Source organism: Dipodomys merriami, unplaced genomic scaffold (genome assembly GCF_024711535.1).
Source record: "Dipodomys merriami isolate MVZ:Mamm:240054 unplaced genomic scaffold, mDipMer1.0.p SCAF_2, whole genome shotgun sequence".
NCBI classification, from domain to species: Eukaryota; Metazoa; Chordata; class Mammalia; order Rodentia; family Heteromyidae; genus Dipodomys; species Dipodomys merriami.
Genome location: NW_027203381.1, coordinates 119,861,149 through 119,887,986, shown reverse-complemented (window position 1 = coordinate 119,887,986; position 26,838 = coordinate 119,861,149). Strand labels below are relative to the sequence as shown.

The 26,838-nt window shown below is 52.2% G+C and overlaps 1 protein-coding gene and 1 long non-coding RNA gene across 3 annotated transcripts in view; one reads left to right on the top strand and one right to left on the bottom strand.

The window, feature by feature from the left end:
• Positions 1-7,325: 7,325 nt before the first annotated feature.
• LOC138831794 (uncharacterized) lies at positions 7,326-8,230 on the bottom strand. The gene is made up of 2 exons (XR_011373457.1): positions 7,991-8,230; positions 7,326-7,548 (listed from the first exon to the last, which is right to left on the bottom strand). It is a non-coding gene; the product is annotated as an uncharacterized lncRNA (long non-coding RNA).
• Positions 8,231-8,675: 445 nt separating this feature from the next.
• The window catches only part of C2cd2 (C2 calcium dependent domain containing 2), a 52,735-nt gene continuing 34,572 nt past the window's right edge, over positions 8,676-26,838 (top strand). The window contains exons 1-2 of one of the 2 annotated variants that reach the window (XM_070030750.1): positions 8,676-8,782; positions 18,480-18,578. Coding sequence is in view for 1 of the 2 variants with exons in the window: in XM_070030748.1 (XP_069886849.1) it covers positions 8,979-9,248; positions 18,480-18,578 (369 nt within the window). In the remaining variant the exon portion in view is untranslated. Of the gene's footprint in view, positions 8,783-8,947; positions 9,249-18,479; positions 18,579-26,838 lie in introns of those variants that run through there. The other variant, XM_070030748.1, reaches the window with a different exon arrangement.

The following is a 26,838-nucleotide window of genomic DNA, read 5'->3' as shown; positions in this document are numbered from 1 at the left end:
TGGTGATACCACTGGCCTGGCCATCCTTGGCTGGCCGGCTGACCTGTCCTCTACATCTCTCATGCCTCCGACACTGATGTCCATTCTGGATGGAGAACTGGAAGTCATAGTGATGTTGATCAAATGCGTGGATAGAATAAAAGAAGAAACACTAGAAGAATATCAAACATCTCAGAGACAAAGCCTAACTTGGAAAGAAAAAGAACTTTACAGGGAGCCAGGAAAAGACTCTTCAACTTGAGTGGGCTGCAGGGAGCCGCAGGGGTAGGTAGCTATGACCCTGGAATCTATTAGACTACACACACAGTCTAGGCATATGAGCAGCAGGGTGTGTGTGTGTGTGTGTGTGTGTGTGTGTGTGTGTGTGTGTGTGTGTGTGTGTGTGTGTGTGTGTGTGTGTGTGTGTGTGTGTGTGTGTGTGTGTGTGTGTGTGTGTGTGTGTGTGTGTGTGTGTGTGTGTGTGTGTGTGTGTGTGTGTTATGTGTGTGTGTGTGTGTGTGTGTGTGTGTGTGTGGTATGTGTGTGTGTGTGTGTCCCTGTGCTTTCTCTGCTCAAAGCAGCAGGGTGTGTGTGTGTGTGTGTGTGTGTGTGTGTGTGTGTGTGTGTGTGTGTGTGTGTCCCTGTGCTTTCTCTGCTCAAAGCAGGTGCCATAGCTTCACTTGCAGCTTTTGGAATTTTGAATTCTTTCCTGAATTTTATTTGTATAACAACCCCGATGTTTTTGTTTGTACATTTGCTTCTTTTCCTGCACCTCCAGAGAGGTAATTCCTTTCTTATCAGGGACTTTATTGATGTCCTAAATTCAATACAAGTCAGAATAATTGAAAACCCACGTACTGCCTTAAAGTACTCAGAACGAGACCTGTAAGGGACAGGGGCTGGGTCTGGTGTCTGGAAGCAGCCTGAGGTTGCCTAGCACTGTAGCACCTTAGGTCAAAGCAAGGACACAAATGTGGGCTGGTATAGAACTTTAGTACACATGTTGAAATCAAAGGTAAATAACAGTCATCTGTGTGTCTGCCAGTACTGGGCTTAAACTCAGTTCTGGGCTTAAACTGTCCCTTCGCTTTTTCTGTCAAGGCTAGCATCTAGCACTTGAGGCACTTCTGGTGATTAATTGAAGATAAGAGTCTCATGGGGGCTGGGAAGGTGGCTCAGTGGTAGAGCGCTTGCCTTGCATGCATGAGGCCCTGGGTTTCATTCCTCAGCATCACATAAGCAAAAAGAAAAAAGCCGGAAGTGGTGCTGTGGCTCAAGTGGTAGAGTGCTAGCCTTGAGCTGAAGAGCTGAGGGACAGCGCCCAGGCCCAGAGTTCAGGCCCCACGACTGGACCCCCCCCCAAAAGAAAAAGGTTTAGAGTTATGTAAGTCAAGTAAAGAGTACATTTCTTTTTTGTTGTTGTTGTTGGTTGGTAGTGGGGCCTGAACTCTGGGCCTGGGCGCTGTCTCTCAGCTCTTCAGCTCAAGGCTAGCACTCTACCACTTGAGCCATAGCGCCACTTCCGGTTTTCTGAGTTGTTTATTGGAGATAAAAGTCTCACGGACTTTCCTGTCTGGGCTGGTTTTGAACCTCGGTTCTCAGATCTCAGCCTCCTGAGTAGTTAGGATTACAGGCGTGAGCCACCGGTGCCCGGCAAGAGTACATTTCTTTTTTTTTTTTTTTTTTTCGGGTCATGGAGCTTGAACTCTGGGCTTGGGCGCTGTCCTTCAACTCTTCAGCTCAAGGTGAGCGCTCTACTGTTTGAGCTACAGCGCCATTTCCAAGAGTACATTTCTTTATGGACAATGTTACCCTTCCTCTTGCTCTCTCCCAGTTTTCCCCTCCCATCCTCACTCACAGTTGTATAGTTCATTTTCAACAGTGTATCTAGTGAGTACCACTGCTGCATTTGTTCACCCTTTTTCCCCTCCATTTTCGTGCCCATCTGTGCATTTGTAGAAGCTGGGATAGTCTTCACACAAGCCATCTTCATATTCAGTCTGGCTGTTTGTGTTGAAAAGTCCTCAAAGCAAGAGTTGGGGGGTGGAGCCTTCGGCGGTGGTAGGTATGGGGTGGTGCTCTCCTCGGGGTAGATATAGAGCAGATGGTTCTTTATGGTGATGGTGGTTCATTATCAAGTAAGTTCAAGCACATCTCACACTCAGCATGGGGCCTGAGGCTGAGCACCGGAGCCTGGGGAGGGAAAAGAAAGCAGCCGGCAGAGCACATTTCCAAAGATGGCCGAGCCAGGTGGAGAGCGGGTGCCCAGGCCTCCCCATCTGCAAGGGCATGGCTGCCTCTCCCTGTGTCAGACGGACCTCCCAGCCGCTCTCACCATGCTGCATTCAGACCTTCGACCTCGGCCTCCAGAACCCTGCCTATTGGTGTTGTTGGGTGCCTCGGCTCACGTTGGTAATCCAGCCATTCAGGAGGCCACGATTGAGATCAGTTTAGACAAAAAACATTCAAGAGACCCCATCTTAATCAATATAAAGCTGGACACAGAGCTCAGTACCTGTGACATCCCAGTACAGACAGTAGTGACTCAGACCAGCCCAGTCATAAATATGATACATACACATGAGACCCTGTTTGAAAAACAATGAAAGCAAAAGGGCTGCGGCATGAGTGCGTGCTTGGAAAGCACAAGGCCCCAGTGCAAACCCTAGTACTGCCAAGAAAAAGATCTGTTGTTTGTCATCCATCGGTGACTCCCAATGTCCTTGACCTTGTCTTGTCCTTGTCGATTCCGGATGCCTCCCTCTCTAGCTTCCCCTTGTTCAATGTGAGAGTCTTGTTTCTACCTTCTCAGTGTCCATCTGCTTCCCATGGTCTCACACCCCATGAGACCACCATGCCCACCCCATCCCCTCTGCCCAGAGCAGTAGAGATGCAAGACCCCAGAAATCACCTTGTCTTGTTGCTTTTAGGGGGAGCCTTGAGACTTCCCTTTTACCCATGAGTTTCTGTAAGGCTGTGGCTGGATTCTGTGCCGCTCTCTGGGTGGGTGGGAAAGGTAGTCCTCAGGTTATTTTGCCCAGCATCCTACTGGACACACAGCTCTCAGGTCCCAACAATGCCAGGGAGAAACAAGTGTCTTGGCGTGCTTTGGCGTGAGGTGCGGGATGGGGCAGAGCACAGTACCTTTCTCGCTCTCTAGGCTCATTGATCACCTTCTTCCTATCACCTGGGTCTTTGGTGACCTACAGGAAGCATCTAGATGAAGAAGCCTAGGCCACTTCCCTCCTGAGAGTTCTGGCTTTGTTCTAGTTGCTCCCTAACTCAAAAGAGAGTCTGGAAGATTGGATGGGAAGGAAAAGGTGGGGTTGCCGGTGGCCTGAGTGCCCTCGTAGGGTCTTCCTCTCAGGGCACCCCCTGGTGGCCTTCCGAACGAGAACTGGGTAATGACGCTCCAGAAGACTTTCAAGTACTCACAACACAGCCACATCTCCCTGCTCAGCTCACTGGGGGAGAGGCCAGGGGCACCGTTCCATAGACCTGCTCCCATGCTCTTCCTCACGGCCCTGGCATCGTACTGTCTGACTGCAGGCTTGGCAGGAAGGATCGTGCAGGAGACACCCAGATTCCAGGGCTCTAGACACTAGTGCCCAGATGAGTGGGTGTCTCTCAGCCTCCACCCACCCTCCCCGATGAGGTGGAAATTCCTGCTCTTTCCTGTTGTGGGAATTCCTGCAAAGCACTAGCAAACTGGTATTTACTGAACCCGTGAAACAGTTCCCTTTGTCTTATTCTTTGGAAAGACATAGACCACATGGTATTGGTTGTAATTAGAACCCTAATCACTAGTACGTAAATGGGAACTTCCTGGTTGTTTGGAAAAGCCCTTTAATAGTAGCTACTGCTGCTTTTCCTCCTCCTCTCCTTTTTCCTCCTTCTTCTCCTTCTCTTTTTTTGGTAGTTAATTAAAGATAAGAATCTCATGGATTTTTTCCCCCCCTGGGCTGGTTTTGGACTGTGATCCTCAGATCTCAGCTTCCTGAGTAGCTAGGATTACAGGTGTGAGCCACCAGCACCTGGCTAGGTTTTGGTCTTGGGGGATAGTGTCTTACTAGGTAGCATGGTCTGGCCTCAACCCCTTCATCCTCCTGCTTTTCCCTGCTGAAGGCAAGGTGACAAGAATGCCCCGCCATGCCCAGCTTTACCTTTAACTCTTAAGGAGAATAAATGTCCCTCCAGACTTGTGTTAATTCTGCTTATAAGGCTTAAAAATAGCCCCAAGGAAAACCTTAGGCTGGAATCAGGTAAAGTGCTAATTACAGGAAAGCTGCACATAGGGGAGTGAAAGGTGCTGTCTTTTGTCCAATCTTGGGTGGCTGAGTCTGATTAGTCCAGCCTGTAGGGTTAGCTCTCTTCCCTAGCAGAAACAGCCAATACATGGAGTCAAGCTGTTTTACTTCGAAGTCAGAACAAATCAACATTCTTTGCAGATGATGATTCCATCCTAGCTTTTTAAAAAACATTTCTATTATCCTTAGGTTGCACAGATGCGTTGTACAGTTGATGAATCCAATGTCTCCCATTCCATTCTCGCCCATCCCTCTCCTACCCACTCCTTTCCCCACTCTTCCTTTTTAAGCATTTTTATCATTAAGGTGAGGTACAGAGGGGTTACCATTTCATAAGTCAGGTGATGAGTACATTTCTTTTTGGACAATGCCACCCTTCCTTTGCTTTCCCCCAGTTTTCTCCTTACAGTTTTTAATATTTCTAAATAGAATGTACTTGTTTTTACCTTTATAAAAGGAGATGGCATTTTCTTGCTGTGTGGCCTTGGGTAGATCCCTCACCCTCTCTGGATTTAGTTTACTAGGATTTGATCTCAAGGCCTGGGCACTATGCCTTAGTTTTTTTCACTCAAGACTAGCACTCTTATCACTTGAGTCATTGCTTCAGTTCTGGCTTTTTGTTAGCTAACTGGAGAAAAGAATCTCAAAGACTTTCCTGCCTGGGCTGGCTTTGAACCTCAACCCTCAGCTCTCAGCCTCCTGAGTAGCTAGGATGACAGGTGTGAGCCAGTGGTTAGCTCCCCTCATTTTCAAAGTGGGGATGATTCAAATCCCAGCATCAGCCAAAGTAATCATAAAAAAGAAAGTGAGACCAGTAAAGTGAAGCCAGCCCAGCACCTCACGGCGTGTCTGATGGTGGTGGGTGCTCTGTCCACACAGCCCTGGCTTCTGGGAACACCTGCCAGGTGTCTGCTGTGCCTGCTACACCTGTGGGACATAGAGAGGTCCCTGGTGTCCCTGTCACTTCGGGACACCCCATTCCTGTTGGTCATGGCTGTAAGGACAGCTGGCCTTCCTCCTGTTCCTCCCCCCTCCTCCTCTTCCCTCCTTCCTCGGGTGCTTCATTGTTCTGCAGGTAATTAAGGTTTGCTTCCGCTCAGGGAAGCAGGGAAGGGAAGGGCAGGAATGCAAACACTAGGCAAATGACCCGCAGGGAGTCCGATGGTGGTGTGACCCTTGCCTGTGTAGGGAAGCCCTCAAACACTTCTTAGCCATGCAGGATGCAGGAGGCCGGGGGCCAAATGTCATCAGGGGCTTCTGGGTGGCTCCCCAGCCCAGCCCCGCCCAGCACAGCCCGTGGCTCTGCTGAGAGGGAATTCGTAGGAGTGGAGTGGGGCTCGAGGAGGGGATTTGTTAGACAGGTGTGGAAAGTGGTCTCATAGCCCTAGGCCAGTCGGGCTGAGCAGTGGGGAAGGCGTGTAAAGAGGACAAATGTGAAGCACTTCAGCGGGACCAGGAAACTCCGGCACTCAGAAACTAGAAACTTTTTTGGATTCTCACTTTGCCTTTCTACTGGGAATTTAAGATAATTAAATTGGAAAAATGTAACCAAAGTCCCTGGTGTGTGTGTTTAAGTATGTTTGAAAACCTGTAAGACTATCAGGTTAGATGGTAAGGAATATTCTCATTGAATAAGTATAATTGTTTCTAGGCATGACAGATGGCAGATGTACTCATTTCTGGAACTACCATGTCCCCCAGCTCCTGGGCTTGACAAGGAAGGAGAGTGCACTGAGGTAAATACTTCCAACCTTGGTGCACAGAGGCAGAAATTGCCTGGAGACTAGGTGACTCCATGGACGGTATAGTGGCTGTGCGATATTCACTGTAGGCTCTGGGAGTCAGTTCCTGTCAGGAGAGTGGAAGGGGATTCAGAAGGTGGCTTTCGTGTGTGTGTGTGTGTGTGTGTGTGTGTGTGTGTGTGTGTGAGTGTGTGTGTGTGTGTGTGTGCGCGCGCGGAAGGGGATTCAGAAGGTGGCTTTCGTGTATGTGTGTGTGTGTGTGTGTGTGTGCGCGCGCGCGCGCGTGCGTGCGCGCATGCCAGTCCTGGGAATAGAACTCGTGGTCTTTCATGTTTGTTTAGCTTTTTCATTCAAAGTTGTATTCTACACAACAAAGTTGTGTTCTACCCCTACTTCCAGCTTCTTGGTTATTTGGGGGACAAGGGATCACAGACTTTCCTGCCTGGGCTGGCTTCAAAGGATGATCCTTAGAGCTCAGCCTCCTGAGTAGGTAGCATTACAGGTGTGAGCCACGATGCCCAGCCAGAATGCAGCTTTTGTATCTCCATTCTTCCAGGCGATCCAGCCCAGTTTGACATAAAGCTCTGGTCTGGGTTCAGAGCCACACCCTCCAGGCAGACAGCATGTATAGCTCAGGCTATGGTCAGCTAGGCACTGTTCCATCTGAGAGTGGGCAGCGTGAGCTCCCCTGGGCTCCTCCAGAGCTCCAGCCCCCCCATCCCCCTTCTCCTAGAAACTCAACCTGAGCACAGGGAGAGAATCTACAATCAGAAGCCTTTCCTTTGAAGAGCAATTAAACCTAACAAAATAGCCCTGCAGAATGGGATGGAGATCTCTGCCCATTTGAGGGCACAGCTGCGGTCTGGCTTCCCATGTCAAAGGAGAAGGGTACAGAAGAGGACAGGACAGGACACCATGCTGCTCTTGCCGTGTGTATTGGGACTGCCCCATGTATGTGGACAAATAGGGCCGACAGTAAGGATTGACAAAGAGGACAGATTCAAACAGGAACAAAGATAAGATTTGCTGTAAATGTGAGGTACAGAGGGGTTATAGTTACGTAAGTAAGGTAATGAGTACATTTCTTTTTGAACAGTGTTACTTCCTCCCTCATTTTCTGGTAGCCTGATTCTTTTGGTGGGTGACAAGGTGTTCCATTTCCTGTCACAGGCTGTGGCCACTTAGCATCCCTTATTTTCCTTCAGTTTGTTTCTAGAAGCCAATGTTGTCATCCTGTGTGCCTACATGCTGGCATTCCCTGTGTACAAACATATGGGAGATGTGACAAATTCCAGACTTGGGTGGTTGTTAGTTCACAGTTTATTGCAAGCCTGTAAATGTGCCACTGGGGTGAGCAGCCTCGGAGACATGTGGAAGGAGGAACAAGACCGGTCCCACCAGTTATACAGGACGGGTGCCTGGCCTCCGCCCACAGCACCATCCTGCAAATGTCTGTGGAGCCGTGAACTCACGTGGGGACAGGTGGTCTCGGGCCTGCACTTCCGGTTACTCCAGTTATGCTGCAAAAAGTCCAGCAGGATTTGAATTATTCAACTTGCTAGATCTGGCGACTGATAGGAAATACTTAGATTTTTTTTCCTCCTCCAAATGAGAAGGGATTTCTTTTGTTTTTACCCAAAATAACTCGGATGTAATGAGTAAGGGAGCAATCCTATTGAAAGCGCAACTCCCGCATGAACATGCAGGAAGTACCTGGGACTGTCCAACGACAGATCTGTGGAGAGAGGCTGGCCGCAGCTCACCTGCCAGCTCCGGCTCCATTCCCACAGCCTATCCAGCTGCCCTCCAAATCCTTGCTCAGGAAGGCCCCGCGGATGCTGGGTCAGGAGCACACGCACTGCGGGGAACACTGACCCTGGCAGGTGCGGGGAGGCTGAATGCCCCAACCCTTGGCCCAGTTTCAGGGTCAGGTGCAGTAAACCCAGGGAGCCAGAATCTTACCTGGAAGGTTGCGGTAGGCCCTGGAGACTCTCCTGCATTTCTCTGCGGGGTGCCATGACACAGCCACGCGTACCCCACGCGGGACCCACCTGCGGTGCATCACCCTGCCCCAGGCGGGGAGGCGGCGCAAACACACGTGGCTGGGGCGCAATACGACCCAGCCAGACCGACCCACACACAGTGGCCGCGGGACTCCGGCGCACCGCGTGGGCACCGAGCGAGCAGCGCCCGAGCTCCCCTCTCCCGAGGGGGCGCGGCCGGGACGCGCGAGGCCTTTAAGGGGGCGGAGGAGGCGTCCCGGCCCGCCGGGTCCCGCCTGTCCCGGACAGGCCCCGCCTCCCCGGCCTAGCCCCGCCCCTCCCGCTTCCCCGGGCGCCCTGGCCCCGCCCTCCGGAAACGCCGGCCCCGCCTCCCCAGGCCGCCCGGCCCCGCCTCCCCAGGCCGCCCGGCCCCGCCTCCCCGGCCTAGCCCCGCCCCTCCCGCTTTCCCGGCGCCCTGGCCCCGCCCTCCGGAAACGCCGGCCCCGCCTCCCCAGGCCGCCAGGCCCCGCCTCCCCGGCGCCCAGGCCCCACCCCCGCCCCACCTCCCAGGGCCCGCCCCCTGCCCCGCCTCCCCGGGCGCCCCGCCCCGCGCCGGGGCCTCCTTCAGCCACTGCCCGGCGGCGGGCGGGCCGGACGCCCGGGGAGGCGCGCCAGGAGGAAGCGCGTCCCGGCTGTGGGCCCCGAGAACTTCCCAGACGCGCGGGTCGGGCGCGCCCGCCGCCCCAGCCGCTCCCGCGTCCCGGGTTCCCAGGTGTGCGGGGGATTGGGGCGCGGAGCCGGGCCCGGGGCCGCCACGCGCGCGCGCGCGGGCCCGGCGTTTCCCCCGAGCGCGCCCCGCCCAGCCTCGGGCCTCTGGGCGCCGCGGCCCCCGACCCCCGGCCCCGAGGGCTCCGACCCCGGTCCCCGGCCCCGAGGGCGGCCCGCTGGGCCGGGCATGCGCCGGCAGCATGGGCCGGCCGGGCTGGTGGCTGGAGGAGGCGCAGTGGCTCGCCTTGGTGTCGCTCTTCGTCGCCGCCCTGGTCACGGTGGGCCTGTACCTGGTCCAGTGCGTCCTGGCCGGGACCCGACGCCCGGGCCCGCGGCCGGCGGCGCCGGAGCCGGGGCAGCGCCCGGCGCCCGACGCGCTGCTCTCCTGGATCCTGACGCTGGACAGCTGGAGGAGCCAGTGGCAGGCGGCCTGGGTGGCCGCCCTCAACCGCGAGGCCCGCAGGAGAGGGGTGAGGGTCCGCGGGCTCGGGCGCTGGGTGGGGGGCGGCCGGGGCGGGCGTGGGGCGGAGCCTGCGGACCGCAGCGCCTGGGAAAGCGGAGGATCCTGGTGGGGTTCCCGGACCAAGTGTCTGCCCCCCACTCCCGAACACCGGGAGCCGCAACTGGGCTCCCCAGAACAGAGTGGCTGTTGGGGGGACACTCGGAGAGCCCCCTCCCCACCCCCTGCCCGCTGACCCTCCCTTCCTGGCCATGCCCCGTGCGTGAGGCATTACTGATCTCGCGCCTGGTAAAGGAGTACTTGTGACCCAAATATGCTTCCATCTCTAATCCAGCCCAACTCTGCCAGGCATTTATTTCTAAAAAGGCTTGCATTTCTGGGCATGTAAAAATAGTACCCATTTGCTTGAGGTCCCACCACTTGGCCAGCCATTTTGATGAGGGTTTTAGCTTTGTATGCCATCTCTGAGTCAGCACAAGTCCCAGCAGAGATGTCCTCACCATTGTACAGGTGGGGAGACTGAGGCCGGGAGGGGTTAGGGCCCCCACAGCCCGCGGGGCAGAGCCTGGGTGTGAACTCAGCTGCTTTGACCTGAAACCCTGGGGCTTGTTGCTGACTCTTGTGCCTCACGTTCCTTGCTTCTTTCATTGTTTATTGCTGGTGACTTATTTTTACTTTTATGACATTTTAGTTTAGTGGCGAGCTCTTGGCGTCTGCTATTTGGAGGCATTCCACAGGAAAAGTGGGGAGCTTGGTGGGTTTACAGCAGCACCTTCTAGCACCGCAGCTGCCCTTTGCCTTCAGGTGTCTACCTCCTTCCTGCACCTGCTGGGAGACCCTGCGGAGAAGCCTGGGGCCACTGGCCTTGGAAACAGCCAATGCCCCAAGGCTGGACCATCAACCTTCAAAATATTCCACAGCAGGCTTCCAGCCTGGTCATTGTGCCCTGGCCTTGGCACATGTGACCGTGGAGTTATAAAAAAACAGGCTTGGAGTGTAAGTCCACATGAATCTAACAATCTGAGAGACTTTGTTCTGAGCCCTTGGAAATAATAATTGTACCTTTTGGACGGAAGCTTCGGGGTCATCTAGCTGACATCCATCATGGTGCCTAGAATTCAGGTCCAGCAACCAAGAGCTGGACACCAACCAGGGTCAGCAAACACAGCAGCACAAACATGGTTTTGCCCCCTGTGAAGCTGCCTTTCCTGACCCCTGATTGACTTGGTGTGTCACAGGCCTTGCTTGTGTGCTGAGCCGACTGGGGCCTGGTAGCCTGAGCGGATGCTAGTCTCATCCACATTCCCACATTCCCTGCAGAATGCCAGTAAAGTCCTGAGCAAAAATTTCCTGATGGAGTCTGAGGCTTAAGGGCAGTGGCCATCCTTTCTAGAAATTGAGGGGTGGTTGGCTTCATGTCCTGTCACTTCTTGGCTTCCAAAAAGCTGGCCACCTTAGGCAAAATATTGCTGGCTTCACTGAACCTGAAGTGTTTGTAGAGAGGGGGACGTCTCTCATCCTGGCATGGGTCTTGATTGAGGGTTTGGGATGAAAACTTGTCACCCAAATCACCAGAGTCTAACTGTGGGCTGGGGGAAAGTACTCAGGCCAAGGAAGGAGATTTGGCTTGTTTGTGTTTCTCTGTCCTCTTTTCTGCTCCTGGCCAGGAGCGGTAGTGGTAGATGTCGCGCAGTAAGGTCCTGGGTTCAGGTTCAGAGCAGCCTGGTATCTCAGAATGGCTATCACATGCATGGACGTACATGGGCATTGTGTACCTCATCTGGGCATCAGGTCACCCTCAGTGAGGCAGTGTTGTCCTGTTTTCCTGGCACAGAACTGCATTAACTGGGATGGGTGCTTGATTTGAATTGAAATGCATGGTTTTGCAGGTAGATAGCATCTCGGTAAGTCACCTCCCTGCTGTTGACTTGTCGTTTCTTAGTGTCCTGGGCTGTCTTGGGGCGAGTGGGTGCTGGTTTTTGTGCTACTGGAGCTCAGGGGCCACGCCTGCCCACAGGAGTTTCTCTGTGCACCCCCGCCCCCCACCTTAATTCCCACTAATCTGAGATTAAGGCTGACACTCCCAGCCCGTGCTCTGCACAGAGCGAGCCACAGCTTAGTGGTCCCCCTGCCCCCCACTGTCCCATCTCTGTTCATCTAGGGAGGAGGGGACCTTGAGGCCGGTCACCAGTGGACAGAGAGGCACGCAAAGCTCCGTCGTAGAGAATCAGCCATGGGAAGTGGGGGTTTTCTATCCACCGGAGATAGTAGCCCCATCCATTCTAAGTTTTACTGCAGTTCTGTGTTTTAAGATGCTTAGAAGCCCCAAACTTTTGACTGTGTATGCTGGTACTGGGGCTTGAACCCTGGGCCTGGTGGCGAGTTGGAGATAGGAGTCTCACAGACTTTTCTGTCCAGGCTGGCTCTAGACTTTGATTCTCAGATCTCAGCTACCTGAATAGTTAGGGTTATAAATGTGAGCCACTGGTTTAGGGTTGAAACCCTAAACTTTCCTGCTAGAACCTCTTCCTGCTGCAGAAGCGGGGGCTGAGGCCTGTGAGCTGGGAGAATGTGCTGCGGTTGGCTTAGAACCTGGGCTGGCTTCCTGATGACCCATTCACTCCTGGCTGCGGCTGCACTGTCTCCTGTGGAAACCATGTGCAGCTCCAAGCCTGAGTGTGTCTTTTGATTGATTTTTTTCCCCCCACCAGTCCTGGGGCTTGAACACAGGGCCTGGGCACTGTCCCCGAGCTTTTTCTGCTTAAGGGTAGCACTCTACCACTTGAGCCACAGTACTACTTCCAGCTTTTTCTGTACTGAGGAATTAAACCCAGGGCTTCATGCATGCTATACCTCTATACCACATGCACTATACCACTAAGCCACGCCCAGCCCCAAGTGTGTCTTTTGAGGGAAGTCCATCAAGAAGGGCCCAAAGGGTGTGGTTGTCTATAGTCACCTTAAGCAAGGAGACTCAGGTCTCCTGGGATCTGAGGACTGAGTTGCTGCTCTGTTATTGATCCCGGGTTCTCTGTATTCCAGTAACCAACGGTTGGAGCAGTGCAGGTTGGGGGTATCGGAGAGGACCCCGGAATCCAGCCCTCATCCCAGAAAGACAAATTTTGTGGGGTGGTGAGGTACTCAGGTAGGAGAGGAGACCGTGGCAGAGCTGCCAACTGACTTAGTGACATGTAGGTGTGCAAGGAGCCCGGAGAACCCCCACACCCGTCCCTCCCACCCAGCGCACACTTAGAAGCCCTGCTTGTGATTTTCACAAGTTCCTCAAGTGCCTTCCAAGGGCTGGGTATAGCCCTGTCCCCATACACTCAGAGATCCTTGGTGGAGGACCAGCAGCACTCTCATGTGTCACCACACAGCCAGGTGTGACAAGCACCCAGATTCTTTCGATGGCCTCACCCTTGGCTCACCTAGAGTGGGAGGTCTCCGCGGGGCTCAGCTGCCCAGGCTGCCCGAGCTGAGCACTCTCGTTATATCATCTGAAGGCAGCAGCTCGGGTTTCCCCTTCGGCCTGTGTTTACACAAACTGGAACAGGAGGGTGGTGATAATGATCGGTTTCACCAGTGATGGTCCACACCCGCCGCCCACCTAGGAGCCCTGCGATTGTTGCTTCCACTGTCTCTCTGGCTCTGGAAGCCGCTGTGCTGGCAGCAGTAGCGCACCGGGCCCGGGGCTTCCTCTCCAAGCTGATGTTCCTGTGACAGCTCTGGTTGCAGAGTAAAGGTGGAGTTTGATAACCAGGTGTGCCTGGTTACGCCCCTGAGTCACACCTAAGAGGGTCCCCAAAGCTGTTAATTTCTTTATAATATGTGTGTGTATAAATGCCTATACATATAATTTTGTCAGTGTTGGGGCTTGAACTCAGGGCCTGGGCATCAACCTTTAGGTTTTTCACTCAAGACTTGGCCCTCTACCACTTGACCCACAGCTCCACTTCTGGCCTTTTTGGTGGCTTATTGGAGATTAGAGTCCCATGGACTTGCCTGCCTGGTCTGGCTTTGAATTGCAATCCTCAGATCTCAGCCTCCTGAGTAGCTAGGATGACAGATGGGAGCCACTGGCGCCCAGCCAGCCTGGGATTTCTTCACAATGTTCTGATGCAAGTTGACCAAGATTCTGTGACAATATGCAGTCTTTGTGGGAACAGGATACTATGTAAACTTCTTAGCACAGTATACAAACGGCTTTGACTTGTCATTTTCTACAAACTACATGTAAACAAAACTTGGAGTTTTCTCCTCACATAATGACCTTTGGGTTGCGCTTACAAACCCCAATAACAGTGACTGAGGTACAGCAAATCCAGTAGAGACATTGTGGCAGCCCTTCTCGGTAGGCCCATGAGTCTGCCCTCCTCAAAGAAGAAACCAAAGAGAAGGGAAGGGGCTTGTGGGAGCCGTGAACTCTGCAACCTTCCCTCATCCCATCTCTCCTGCCGGGGCCTTCCACAGGTTGTTGTCTCTTGCCTGTCTTCTCCTTATTTAACTTCTCTAAATCTTTCAGATCTCAGCTCAAAGGCCCCTGCGGAGGTGCTGCACCAGGCTGACAGTGAGTGGCAGCCTGCGCTGGTCTCCCTGGTGGTTATTTGTGCTTCCTGCCTTGTGAGCCGGGGCAGGACTCCATCCATCCAGGCAGCGCTTGTCCCAGCACCCGATTCAGAGCTGGCTTGGAGCAGGCCCTGGTCAACAGCAGGGTGAGAGAGACGGGCCTGGTGGAGGGGCTGCACATAACACACTGCCTGGACACTAGCCCTCTGGCTTGGGAGTCATCCAAGCCTGGGCAGAACACGCTGTTTAATGGGCTTTGTTTTGCACTTCTGAAGAGTCAACATTAAAGGAGCTGGCCTGTGACTTTGCAGATGTCCACGGAAAGCCCAGCAACAGTGCACTCAGCACTCAGCCCTGCTCCCAACAGACAGGAATTCAGGAAAGAGTGGGTGTAGGGTCACTGCCAGCCAGAATTCAGCCAAAGCTCACTGTTTGTCCCGCCGGCCCACTGCAGGATGCTGAGGAGGAAAGGGACAGCTTTGGCTGCGGGAAACAGTCCCCGAGGGGACTTCCCAGCACTCACCTGCTACACAAGCCCAGACTCTGTGAAGCAGGGGACGTGGCTTCGATCTGAGGAGCAGAGTGCCTCCCAGAGAGATGAGATGAGCCTTGCGTGGCCCTCTAGCAGAATGTCTGGCCTGTAGTGAGTTCAAAAGATGGACTGCTCTTTCTCAGAAGTCTCCTTGTTAAACTCTGTGTTGCATTGCTTTCAGACTGGCAGAGAAGTTGAAAAATAATTCAAGAGTATCTATGCATGCCTCACCAACCTTCTATAATCACAACTCAGTGATTAGAACCAAGGATTAACCTTGGTCCCATGTTACTATAATTCATATTAGAGAAATCAACATGGTACAGTACGAGAAGGTAACTTTGGTACAGTGTTGCCATAATTCACACCCCCATGAAATTAATAATAGATTAGTGCAAGGAAAGATAGCATTGTTGGATACCTTTAATAATGGACTGGAATGGAAACCCTCAGGACTCCAGAGACTTGGTAGCCCCGAAATCTGGGTTCCTCCTTCTTACCTTAAAGTTCATGACCTTGCTTGGGCTAGGCAGTGTTTGTGTATGTATGCCCCTCCTGGGGCTTGAACTCAGAACCTGGGCACTGTCCATTTGCCTTTTGACTCAAAGCTGGTACTCTAGCATTTGAGCCACATGTCCACTTCTGGCTTTTTGCTGGTTAACTTCGAGGTAAGTGTCTTACAGACTTTGCTGCCCAGGCTGGCTTCAAACCATGATCCTCAGATTTCTGCCTCCTGACTAGCTAGGATTACAGGTGTGAGCTACCAGTGCCCAGCAGTGGATCAGTATTTTGATGAATGCCTCTCATTTTGGATCAAGGCTACACAGCCACAGTAGTGGCGCCCCATAAATGCAGTGTTGGGGGGAGCCGTGATGCTGTGGTGACTTGTGGGCAGGAAGTTTGGTCCTGGTCCCTTGGACAAAGTGGTTTCTGGCAGGTTTTTCCTCATACTTTGCCTGCTGTTTCTCCCCTGTACTTAACACCTGTGGTGAGGAGCTGCTTCGGGACTAGGATCCCTTTCACTCCTAGGTGAATTTAGGGTCATTGGTGTATCTCATCTGTAGTAGTGACTTCCTGGAGTGTATTTAGGGATGGGTTTTCCTTCTGCTCTCCTTCCACATTTTTCACTTGGGACTTCCCTTCAGGGAGGAACAGTTACTTCTCTACCATGTATTGAGCCGGTTATTTACGTCAGTGTGGACTGGTGAATGATTGTTTTATTCTGTGGCTTGTAATCTATCCCATCACGATTTATTGCTTCACATACTCTCGTGTGAGCTCCAGCCACTGCCTCCTTCTCTCAGATGCACACTTTGCATTCCACTTCTTGCTTGATGGTTCCAGGAGACTTTTTTTTTAAACGTTTGTCCTGTGTGTTCCCCCCTCCCGTTCCTCTGAGCAGCCTGAGCTGCAGTTTTTGGACTGGAGTCTGCGATCCAGGTGTGCTCATCTGCGTGGCTCTCATTCCTTCTAGATGCTTTCTGTGGACAGGGCACGGCTGTGTGTCCAACAAACTCATGTGCCCGTGTCTGTTTTCCTGTCTTTAGCTTCTGAGCCATGGAAGTAGATATTTTGCCTCCCAACTCAGCAGCAACGAGAACCTCTCAGTCTTCTCTTTTTCTCGGTTTTTAACGTTCTTCTCCAGGAGAAGGCGGGGGTATGGTACTGTTTTCATGTGTATGCAGATGGTTTCTGGATTGTGGAGCCACCCATAGCTTGTTGGCACCTCCTGCACATTCACACTGTTGGCGTATAGTCGGAAATTTGTTTCCTAAAGCTTCTTAGGCCAGACTTGTCATCCCAAGCCCTTCAGGGCAGCTATGTTATTTATTTGTAGTGTCAGGCTCATTTGCTAGTTTGTTTCTCTCTGGTGTTCTTCCATATCCTATTTTTTAATGCCTTTTTTTTTTTTTTTTTAATACCAGTACTATAGCCTGAACTCAGGATCTGGCTACTGTCCCTTACTTTTTCACTCAAGGCTCACACTCTACCACTTGAGCCACAACTCTACTTCTAGACTTTTGCTGGTTATTCAGAGAGAACAATCTCACAGACTTCCCTGCCTGGGATGGCTTTGAACTCTGATCCTTAGATCTCAGCCTCTTATGTATCTAGGATTATAGGCACGAGCCACCGGTGCCCAGTTTCTGTCTGTTCTTAAACATAATAATTTATTTCTTTTGTTAGACCATCCATTCCTGCTAAATCGCCAGCATTGATGACTCACACTGTAATCCTGCGTTCTTGAGAGGCTGAGAGATTGGGAGGACTGCAGTTCTAAGCTTGTGGAGCAGTAAAGGTTTTGAGTCTCCTTCCCAACAGAGTTGGGTGTGGTGGTACATACCTGTGCCTGTCATCCTAGCTACAACAGGATGCCTAATAGGCGTCACACCTTCACAGGAAACAAGACCTGACAAAATGAACCAGCAACACACAGGGCTGGAGGCATGGCTCAGTGGTAGAATGTGTGCCTAGCAAGCATGAAGCCCTGAGTCCAAACCCCACTACTGCCAAAATGCTACTGCTATTATTACGAATACATTTCCAAGCAAACTCTTATGTGTTTGACGTGGAGGCCATCCAGGTGAGAAGGGGCGCCCACCCTGTCTGCAGGGCCACATTTCCACGTTGCTCAGAATGGGCACAGCACAGTTGGCTCTCCTTGGCAGCTGGTGCCTGCCTCTGGCTCTGTGCGAGGTGCTCTCCTCTGAGCCATGTGGTTGGTGTCAGCTCCTGGAGCCTCTGGCCTGCGGCCCCCACCAGAACAAGCTCCAGCCAGGGGCGATGTCACGAGAACAGCCAGAAACTGACTTCATCCTTCTTGATGCTCCATTTCATGCTTCCCTGGTGACGTTTGGGGGTGAGGTGGGTGTCGCGAGTTCAGGGTGAGGTTAGTAGCTTGTAAATCAAAGTGGTCCTTGCCTTGATGAACTGGGAACTCCTCAGATGCCACTGGGCGGCCACTTCGTTGCTTGCTTTTTGCACCACCCTGGCCCCCACAGCTTTGGCACCGTTTCTGTCCCCCACCCCAGGCCAAGTCCCATCGCTGGAACTAGCTCATCATCAGGAGTCTCTGGAGTGGAGCCCACACAGGCCAAGGGGCGGCCTGCATCCTCACCCATCCTCAGAACTTGTTGAATGCTGATGTGCTTTCTGTAGCATGTCAGGACAGGAGTCTGAAGGCTCCCATGTATGGTGAGCCTCTGTGGAAAGCTTGTTTTTAGGAGGACAAGACTTGGTTGGCTACTGCAGTTCATGTTTGCTCTTTTATAAAGTGTTAGTATTAGGGTCTGTGGTCATATTAATCTAACTGCCCGTCTCTCTTTTGGAGAATTTTTTTATATGAGTGTGCTACAACTAGGACTTGAACTCAGGACCTTGCACTCTTTACCTGGCTTTCTTACACTCAAGGCTGGTACTTGAGTAACCACTTGAGCAACAACTCCACTTCCAACTTTTTGTGGGTCTACTGGAGATTAGAGTCTCTCAGACTTTCCTGCCTGGGCTGGCTTTGAACCATGATCCTCAGATCTCAACCTCTGTGGTAGCTAGGATTACAGATGGGAGCCACCAGGGCCTGAAAGTCTTTTGGAGATTTTTTTAAATTCAAGAACCATAAGCTGATACAGCTATGACAGCCTTTACGGAAGGAGCCGGTGTGTGAGCAGGGCTGATGGTGGTCTTGAATGATGAGGACAGAGAGTAGAAGCCAGACAGCTCTGGAGGGCTGAGGACATCCTGTCTGTCTGCTCAGCTCTCCAGGAGAGGCAGGGCCCGGGGTTTCTTCCCACCCCTGCATTGCTTGGGCAATGGGACTGTCACGGGGTTGGAGTCACAGCGGGCCTGTGCACCAGGTTGAGGTTGCTCCCACCGACCAGAGAAGGGACTGCCACCGCTGTCTTAGGATTTGACACACCCTCTTTGACGCATGCCTTCCCGCATGGTCTTGGGGTGTTGTTGATGATGGTCCTTTCCCATCCTTCCCCATCCTGGGCCCTGCCTGCCAAGGGCTGCTTCTCAGGTTTGTGAACCTGGTGATATTTAACCATGTGGTGAATTTGTGTTATGTGTCTGCAATGTAAAGCGTTTTATAGAAAGTTTATAGTTTTTTTTAAAGCATACTGCTTCTCTCTTCTCCTTCAGGGTCCGCTGCCCCTCTCCTTCCAGCAGGACCCGCAGCCACAGGCCCTGGAGCTGGCAGTGTGGGACGTCTCCAGCCTGGTGAAGTCAGCCCAGGAGAAGGTGAGCTGCGTGGGAATAGCGTTCAGCCTTTAAAAAGGGAAAGCAGCACAGATAGGTACCACCCCACAATAAACCTTGAAGACATGCGTCCGTGATGATGCCAGGGTAGGAAACATGTGAGAGCCACCAGCACCTGGATCTCTTCTTAACAGTTTTTGGTGGGTTTCATTGTGCTATTTTCACACGTATAGATAATAGACATTATAAAATTCACTCCTCCCCTAAGAATGTAATTTTTAATTTAATTTTTGTTTTTTGTCAGTTGTGGAGCTTTTGAACTCTGGGCCTGGGCACTGTCCCTGAGCTCTTCAGCTCAAGGCAAGTGCTCTACCACTTGAGCCACAGAGCTCCTTCAAGTTTTCTGGTGGTTAATTGGAGATAAGAGTCTCATGGACTTTCCTGCTTGGGCTGACTTTGAACTGCCATCCTCAGAGCTCAGCCTCCTATGTAGCTAGGTGAGCCAGTGGCGCCTGGCTAAGATGATAGATTTAAACTACCATCTAGAGAGAAGCCCTGCCCTCTGTCCTTCCCCTCCCCGCTGCAGTGACTGTTGTTCTGAGATCCAGCTGCTCTACTTCTCAGTTCTTTGTGTTTACACTTCCCCTGTGACTGGTTGGCAAGATGCTGTGCAGAGCTGGGGATGTGACTCGGGTGGTAGAGTGCCTGCCTCTCAAACACAAAGCCATGAGTTCCAATCCTATTACTGTCCAAAACAAAACCTGTGGGTCCCGAGGAGAGGCTTAGCTGTATACTTAGAAACAGTTAAGATGCTACCTTCTGTAGTATATAGAATTCATCATAAGAATAAAAAAATGTAGACATATGTAGCTTTTTCAAAGGTTTCTTTCACATGGTAAGAGTTGCTTACAACTTGGGCTGAGCTGTGGTTTGCCGATCTTAAGTGCCCCCAAATTTATGACTATGGAGATCGCTTTCCCAGGTGAGGACAGGCTGCATGCAGGCTGTGCCCTGTCTACTCTGTCTCATGCAAATCAGAGGAATCTATTACACTCATCTAATTGTCTCCTACATCGTGAACTGCTGGAGAGCCAGCCCTGCTCATGCTTTGGTGTGTATGTCTTTCCCCACCATTTAGATTAGGAAGCACTTACTCTGCTTCCTCCCATGTTGATAAAATTCTTGGAAATCTTAGCCTGGGCCCAGTGGAACCCAGTCCACTGAGCTGTGGTTGTTTTAAAAGGAGGCGAGCACCATGTTGGATTCTGGCCCTCTCTCCATGTGGCTTAGCTTTGGGTCTGTGTCAGTCGAGCTGGGCATGGGCTAGAATGAATTAATTTAGGGTGAGTGTTGGAGTGTTGTTGAGTTGTAGCTGTTTTCCCTGCCCCTGGCATTGGTGTATACGCGCGTGTTTATCCAGGTTTCTTTCTTTCTTTCTTTTTTTTTTTTGGGTCTGGTGTGGAGCCTGAACTCTGGGCCTGGGCGCTGTCCCTCAGCTTTTCAGCTCAAGGCTAGCACTCTACCACTTGAGCCACAGCACCACTTCTGGCTTTTTTTTTCTTTTTGCTTATGTGGTGCTGAGGAATCGAACCCAGGGCCTCAGGCATGCAAGGCAAGCGCTCTACCACTGAGCCACCTTCCCAGCCCTATCCAGGTTTCTATAAGCAGACGTACTTGGGGAAAAGTGGACATGTTTTTAAGGGTCTTGATGCATTGCCAGGAGAGAGCCTTGGAGCATGGACGATTACCTTGTGTTTGTGATAACGCAGTTGCAGAAATCGGATGTGGAAGTGTACAAACCTGGATGGGGCTCTTAACCTCATTCTTGGCAACTTATTACCTGCTGGAGAGAAGTGGGAAGATGGGCATGGTCTTGTGTGCATTTACGGCAGTTTTCCCCATCATCCTTGACGTTTATGTTTTCTTGGCCCAGTGAGGAAAGAGCCCTTGTCTCTGCTTTCTCATGAACCTGGCTGGCGCTGTCCTCTGTGTTGTCATGGTCTGGTGGTCAGGTGGACCGACCCTCTGGCTCCCACCCCCAGAAGCCCCCTCATGGATATGCCCAAGCCTGCATCCTGAGCCGGTCCCCCTGCCCAGGCCTCTGGGCGCGTGGAGTGGGGGAGGGCAGTGATCGTGTTCATTCTCCCGTGGCCCCTTGGCTTTTCATTTCCTGGACTTGTGGCTTCATTTCCTTTAGGAGGGCATGGAACCAGCTCCATCCACACCTCTGTGGCACTGAGACATCACCCGATATCCTCTTACCAACTGAAGAGAAGACATTGATGTCTCTTTTTAATTTCATTAGTGGCCAGGCTCTGCTGTGTAGAGCACGCATCTCTCGGTTGCTTCTACACTTCCACTGAAGTCCTGGCCAGCGCCCTCACACGGCCTCTACTCTGTAATTCCCGAGAAGAACTGCAAGCTAGGATGAGGATGCCCTCCCCTCCCCCCCCGATCTCCAGGGTTCTGTGACACAGTGATGAGCTAGGATGGGGACGCTCCCCCCCGCAACCCATCTCCAGGGTGCGTCCGAAAGTGATGGAAGGGTTGTGGCGGCCTGAGCTCTGTCCTCTGTCTGTGAGTTGGCCACAGCCCGCTTTGGACCCTCACAGATCAGAACCAGCCTGCCCTGGAGGGGGTGCCCTCAGCTTCAAAGTTTTTCCTGCCTGAGCCACAGGACTTGTCTTTGCAGATACCTGGTTCCCTGGCGGCCTCACCCCGTTGCCCACAGAGTGGGGTGTCCCGCAGCCGGAGGTCAGGCTCAGGATGCACGCCCTGCCGCCTCCAGCCGTCGGGAGCGGCTGAACTGTGTCCGCTCAGGGCCATGCTTTCCACTGTCGCCCAGTCCTCCGACTCTTTGGCACCAGCTGGCTGTCCTCAACTCGAGTCCCTCTGACCCTAGTCTCGGGCAGCTGTCACCACCATCTTAGTTCCAGGCCTGGTCTCTTCTGACTGGCTGGCACTGTCGGAGCGTCAGTGCTGTACCTTGTAGAGATGGCTTATGGAACTCTGTTTCCTTGCTGTATGCAGTTTATGGCAGAGGGTCTGACTCGGGACCAGCCAAGTGGAAGAGAGGTGGGGGTGCGGGGAGGGTGAGGTGGGGCCCTTCCCGGGGTGTGGTATGCACGCCCACCACCTGGCCGGAGGCTTCATTGCTTTGACTTGACACGAGACTGCCCAGTGGGTCATTGGATTGGATCCCAGGCCCCCTGAAGCTCTCTATTCCATCACTTGGGAGACTGAGGGTTTGGGGACCTGCGTGCCAGGAGCCAAGGACAAAGGTGGAATTTGGCTGCTTGCTGGAACTACCCCGCCAGGACGTGCCCTTTTCCAATCCAGGTCCTGAGCTTGCCCCTGGCCACCTTCTCAGGCAGGCTGGTCTCCTGTGAGTGCGCCCAGCCGGGCTCGGCCGGGCTCCGTTCCAGCGGGCCTGCGTAGGAAAGCCTCCCTAGAGGCACCCTGCGCAGGGGCCTGGTCTGCAAGGCCCCGCGGCCACCTCTGCTAGTCTCAACAGGTACCGAGGGAAGGTGTTTCTTCCTGCCAGACTCCAATTACACTCATATGTTAGAACAGGCTCCTACCTATGTCTTCCTTCCTCACATCCTGGGAGAAGTCTCTTCTAGAATGTTCCATCAGAAGATGGCAGCCTCACTTTGCATATTGTGAGTGGCACTGGAGCCAGCCGGTCCTCTTCAGGGCGCCTCCCGACCCTTACACAGCTTTGTGATTGGTTCTGTGTGTCTGACACACTCAGGCAGAATCCCACTGAGACAGCCTGACTGCTGAGAGAGGCTGTGTTTCCTTAGCAAGTGTGCAGGTGTCTCTGAGCAAAAGGTGTGCTTGGAAAACTCCCCAGCCTAAGCAGGGTCACACCGGCGGTATCCTGGAGCATTGTGTGTGATTCACCCTTAATCCAAGGGGCTTGGCGCCGCCAGAGGCTTTGATTGTCTCCATTTTTGGTGCCATTTCTGAGTAAACCAAGGCTCCTGCCCACGTAAGGATCAAAGAAGAGTAGTTTGTTTTTGTTGCTGAACTCAGGGGGCTTGAACTCAGGTCCTGGACATTGTCCCAGAGCTTTTTTGCTCAAGGCTGGCGCTCTACCACTTGAGCCACAGCTCCACTTCCAGTTTTCTGGTGGTTCATTGGAGATAAGAGTCTCACAGACCTTCCTGCCTGGGTTGGCATTGAGCTGCGATCTTCAGCTCTCAGCCTCCTGAGTTGTTAGGTTGACAGGCGTGAGCCACCAGCGCCCAGCTTGAAAGGTTTAAGTAAGCCTACCCGGTGTGAGGAAAGCGAGTCAGCCAGGGAGGGAATGATGGGGTCTGAGCCAGCGGGCCCTGCTTCTTCCTCGGGCTTTAGGCTCCGTGTCTGTCCTGGGCAGAGGACAGGGACATACACATCCGGACAGGCCTGTGCGGACCACCACAGCATCACTGCTCATGCCCGCCGAGAGCGGGAGCGGGCCTGGGTGAGGACCCGTGTCTCTCTTCATTCACGCTCTTGACATGCTCCCCTGCCAGAAGAGGAACTGTAGCCGTTGTCCAGAGGAGAGACTGAGGTGGGAGATGTCATGATGAAGCATCAGGGAGCTCCCACCACAGAGCACAATGAGCAACGCCACTGATTTGCTTTTGTCCATTTTTGCTGTCATCCTTTCACTGAAGCTCCAGCTGCCCCATCTGCCATAAAAGAAACAGGAGGAAGAAAAGACAACATAGAAAGCTGAAAAACTCTCGCTGTCCTCTGTTTATTTGAAACCCTAGCAACACGGAGGCCGTGGACAGTCGCACGGAATCCCCCTGAGATCCTGAGTCCGTGATGTAGGCCGGGGAAATCCACGGGCTGTGCTGGGTGTGTGCCGTGGGTTGTGTGCATTTGCTTCTAACTGTAGGAACTGTGCTTCCCTTTGCACCCTGAAATCTACCCTGAGGTCCGGGGTTCCCCTGTCCCCGCTCCTCACTGGCTTGTAAGGGACAGTGTAATTCACAGTTGGGCAGTTTTGTCTCTCTAGTTACCACAGGAAGCTTAGGACATTTTTTTTTTTTTTTGCTTTAAATGAGTTCAATGCCAGGTGCTCCATCAACGATATTTAAGCTAATAGGCTCATGCTAATAGTGGGTGAAATAGTTTTGAACTGGCATCGTTCCAAGGGCAGATAGTGGAGGCTCCACACGGGAGTCACGCCTCCTGAGGTCCGGTGTAGCTGCTGCCTCCTCTCTCCCCCTCCTCCCCAGGAGTTACGCCTCCTAAAGAGCTACCACCTGCTGGTTGGTGGGTCAGGGCCAGTCCTCTGGGACAGGCTGACCAGCCTCCTGAGGAAATACATCTTCAGCTACCTGTTATGACTTGGCTGTCAAATGAGGCTCGTGTTGTAGATGTTCTGATAGTATTTATCTTTAATGGATTTTGCTTTTTTAATGTGAGGATTCCTGTTCTGTTCATATTGTCTAAGAATATTTACTGAGGTAAATATAGATTGCAGGGTAGGGAAAGATGTCTGATTAGGAACCACAATGGTTAGTTTGGGATTTATTTCCATGGGGTCAGGTGGGGGTTCTTTCCTTATATAGTGTGATTTAAAGAAAAATATTCCGTAATTTGACTCTTTAAGCTGTGTTTTCCCAGCTGTGTTCCTAGTTCCTTTAGAAACAAAACTAATTAAATCATTTCCAGATCTCTAGGGTGTTCTAAGAGAATGAGCAGAGGCCACTGTATCAAAAAATTGAAGGCTGGGCTTCAATTGAAGGCAGTGGCTCACGCCGGTGGTCCTAGCTACTCAGGAGGCTGAGATCTAAGAATTTGATTTGGAAATAAATGGTGTCAGTCATGTAGGATTCTTGCTTCCTTTAGGCGCGTTGTTTAGCAGGGCTCTTGTTCCTGGTCTCAGCTCCGCGGAGCCCTGCTGGCTCCAGGCACAAAGAGCCAGCGTTGGCATTGGGCATTTCAGATGGTGACACTTAAAAACTGCCCTTCAACAGCTCCTCATAACCCAGGCTCTCGCAAAGCTCTCTGGAATGCAGGAACGTTTCCCAGGCAGAACTGGGCTGGGGGAGCCTCAGGTCGTGGGTGGGATCATGGCATTCATAGCTATTAAGGTGGACAGTGGCCTTTGGCAAGGCTGGCCAGAGAGCTGCTCAACTGGCCCAGGGGCTGCCGCCTTCTGCCCCTCGGGGAGAGGACCCTGTCCAGCAGCGAGGCCTTGACCTGGTCTGTTGTGGTTGGAAGAATTTAATCCTCCCTCATGGATAACACCTTAATACATTAAAAGAAGCTTACTTGCTTTTTAAACCTCTTTTTCATTTTGCTCTTGTCCATTTACAAATGGGGCATTACTGTTCTCAGGCCTCAAGGCAGAGTTGGCCTGGGAAAAAGCTGGGTCCTGATGTCTGTCCCCTCCGGCATGCCCCGTCGGGACAGTGGAAGGGTTTTCATGGGGTGCAGCCAAGTGTTGAGGTGGGTTTGCATGGTTTATTTAGTGAGCTTCCTGCTGAGCACCAAAGGTACCTGGCTTTATATTATGCAGAGAGAGAAAGCAGGTGCTGGTGGCTCACACCTGTCATCCTAGCTACTCAGTAGGCTGAGATCTGAGGGTCAGAGTTCAAAGCCAGCCTAGGTAGGGAAAGTCCATGGGATTCTTTCCTTCAATTAACCAGCAAAAGTCTGGATGTAGAGCTGTGGCTTGTGGCTCTAGTGGTAGAGTGCTAACCTTGAGTGAAAAAGCTCAGGGACAGCATCCAGACCTTGAGTTCAAGCTTCTAGTCTGGCACAGAGGAAAAAAAGAAAGTGACTTCCAAGGAAAGAGGGGAACCCCTCCACCCCGGGGACTGAAAGAATGGGAGCCATCCCGGGTTTCTCCTCACTCTACTGGTGTGTCTTGAGAGGTTGGCTGTCGTCATGAGCTTTGCAGTTACCCTGAAGTTTTAAAGTCTTTCCATCGGAGGTTTTTTTTTTGTTTGTTTTTTAGTTGGTCATGGGTCTTGAACTCTGGGCCTGGGCGCTGACCCTCAGCTCTTCAGCTCAAGGCAAGTGCTCTATCAACTTGAGCCACAGTGGCACTTCTAGTTTTGTGCTGGTTTATTGGAGATAAGAGACAATGGACTTTCCTGCCTGAGCCGTCTTTGAACCACAATCCTTAGATCTCAGCCTCCTAAGTAGCTAGGATTACAGGCGTGAGCCATCTGTGCCTAGGTTATTTGAGTTATTTATTGACTTACTTATTTGCTTCCTTTTAAGTGCTTGAGTGTTCTGTTTACAAGGAATGAGTGTGGGAAGCATTCTATCCTGGAAGTCAAAGCTACTTATATGAGTCAAGGCACAAACCAAGCCTCCCCTTCCCCCGCGACCATCCCGGCACTGGGGCTTGAACTCAGGGTCTCAGTTGGCTTTTCTGTTCAAAGCTGGAGCTCTACCACTTGAACCCCACATCACTTCAAGCATTTTGCTGGTTAATTGGTGATAAGAATCTCAGATTTAATGTCTGAGCTAGCTTCGAGCCTCAGTCCTCAGATCTCAGCCTCACAAGTACCTAAGATTACAGGCATGAACTTTACCTAAGATTACAGGCATGAACTTTCGGCACCTTGCCCAAGCCATCTGTTTTCTTAGTCAAATTGCAGTTTGATGATTCCAAAGAGGTGACTGTCAGCATCTGCTTCTTGTGGCTTGACTCTTCAGCAGTAAGAGGCCTGGGCTGGAGGTCAAGGGATGGGTCACTGGTCTCTGGGTGACGTCATAGGTGCATGGAGCTCATCCAGCCTTAAAAATCAGTGTCTTGGATGGAATTGTTTGTAGATCATTTACTTTTAACATGAGTAGGCGACCATTTCTTATCCAAACACTTTTTGTTCCAATGCTTTTGTGAACTGGGGAGATGATGGATATACATAACCAAGCCCTGCCAACCCTCAGTCTTCAGGGAGGGCTGCTACAGCATGGGCAAAGCTTGCCAGTGCACCCCCGGCTCCACTTCTGGACACCGAAGCTGCCCTTGCCAGGGCTCTGTGCTGGTGGGGTGCATTGGAGTTGGAGAGGTGGTGGAGGGGGCAGAGCTGGACATTGGCTTGTGGGCTGTGTGTGGGTGGGTATGGGAAGCCAGCGATGAGAAAGGAAAAGGCAGAGGGCCTAGCTCTGAACTTTGCGTAATAGCTGGTCTTGGCAAAGTAATTATTTTGATAATCTTTCCTCTCAGTATTTTCAATTCTGATAAATCCACCAGAGAATTAAAAGAATTTTCTCTTTTTCCTTAAATGAGTTCCCAGCAGCAGGGTCAGCCTATGCCCTGGGGAAAGTGGAAGTCCTTGTA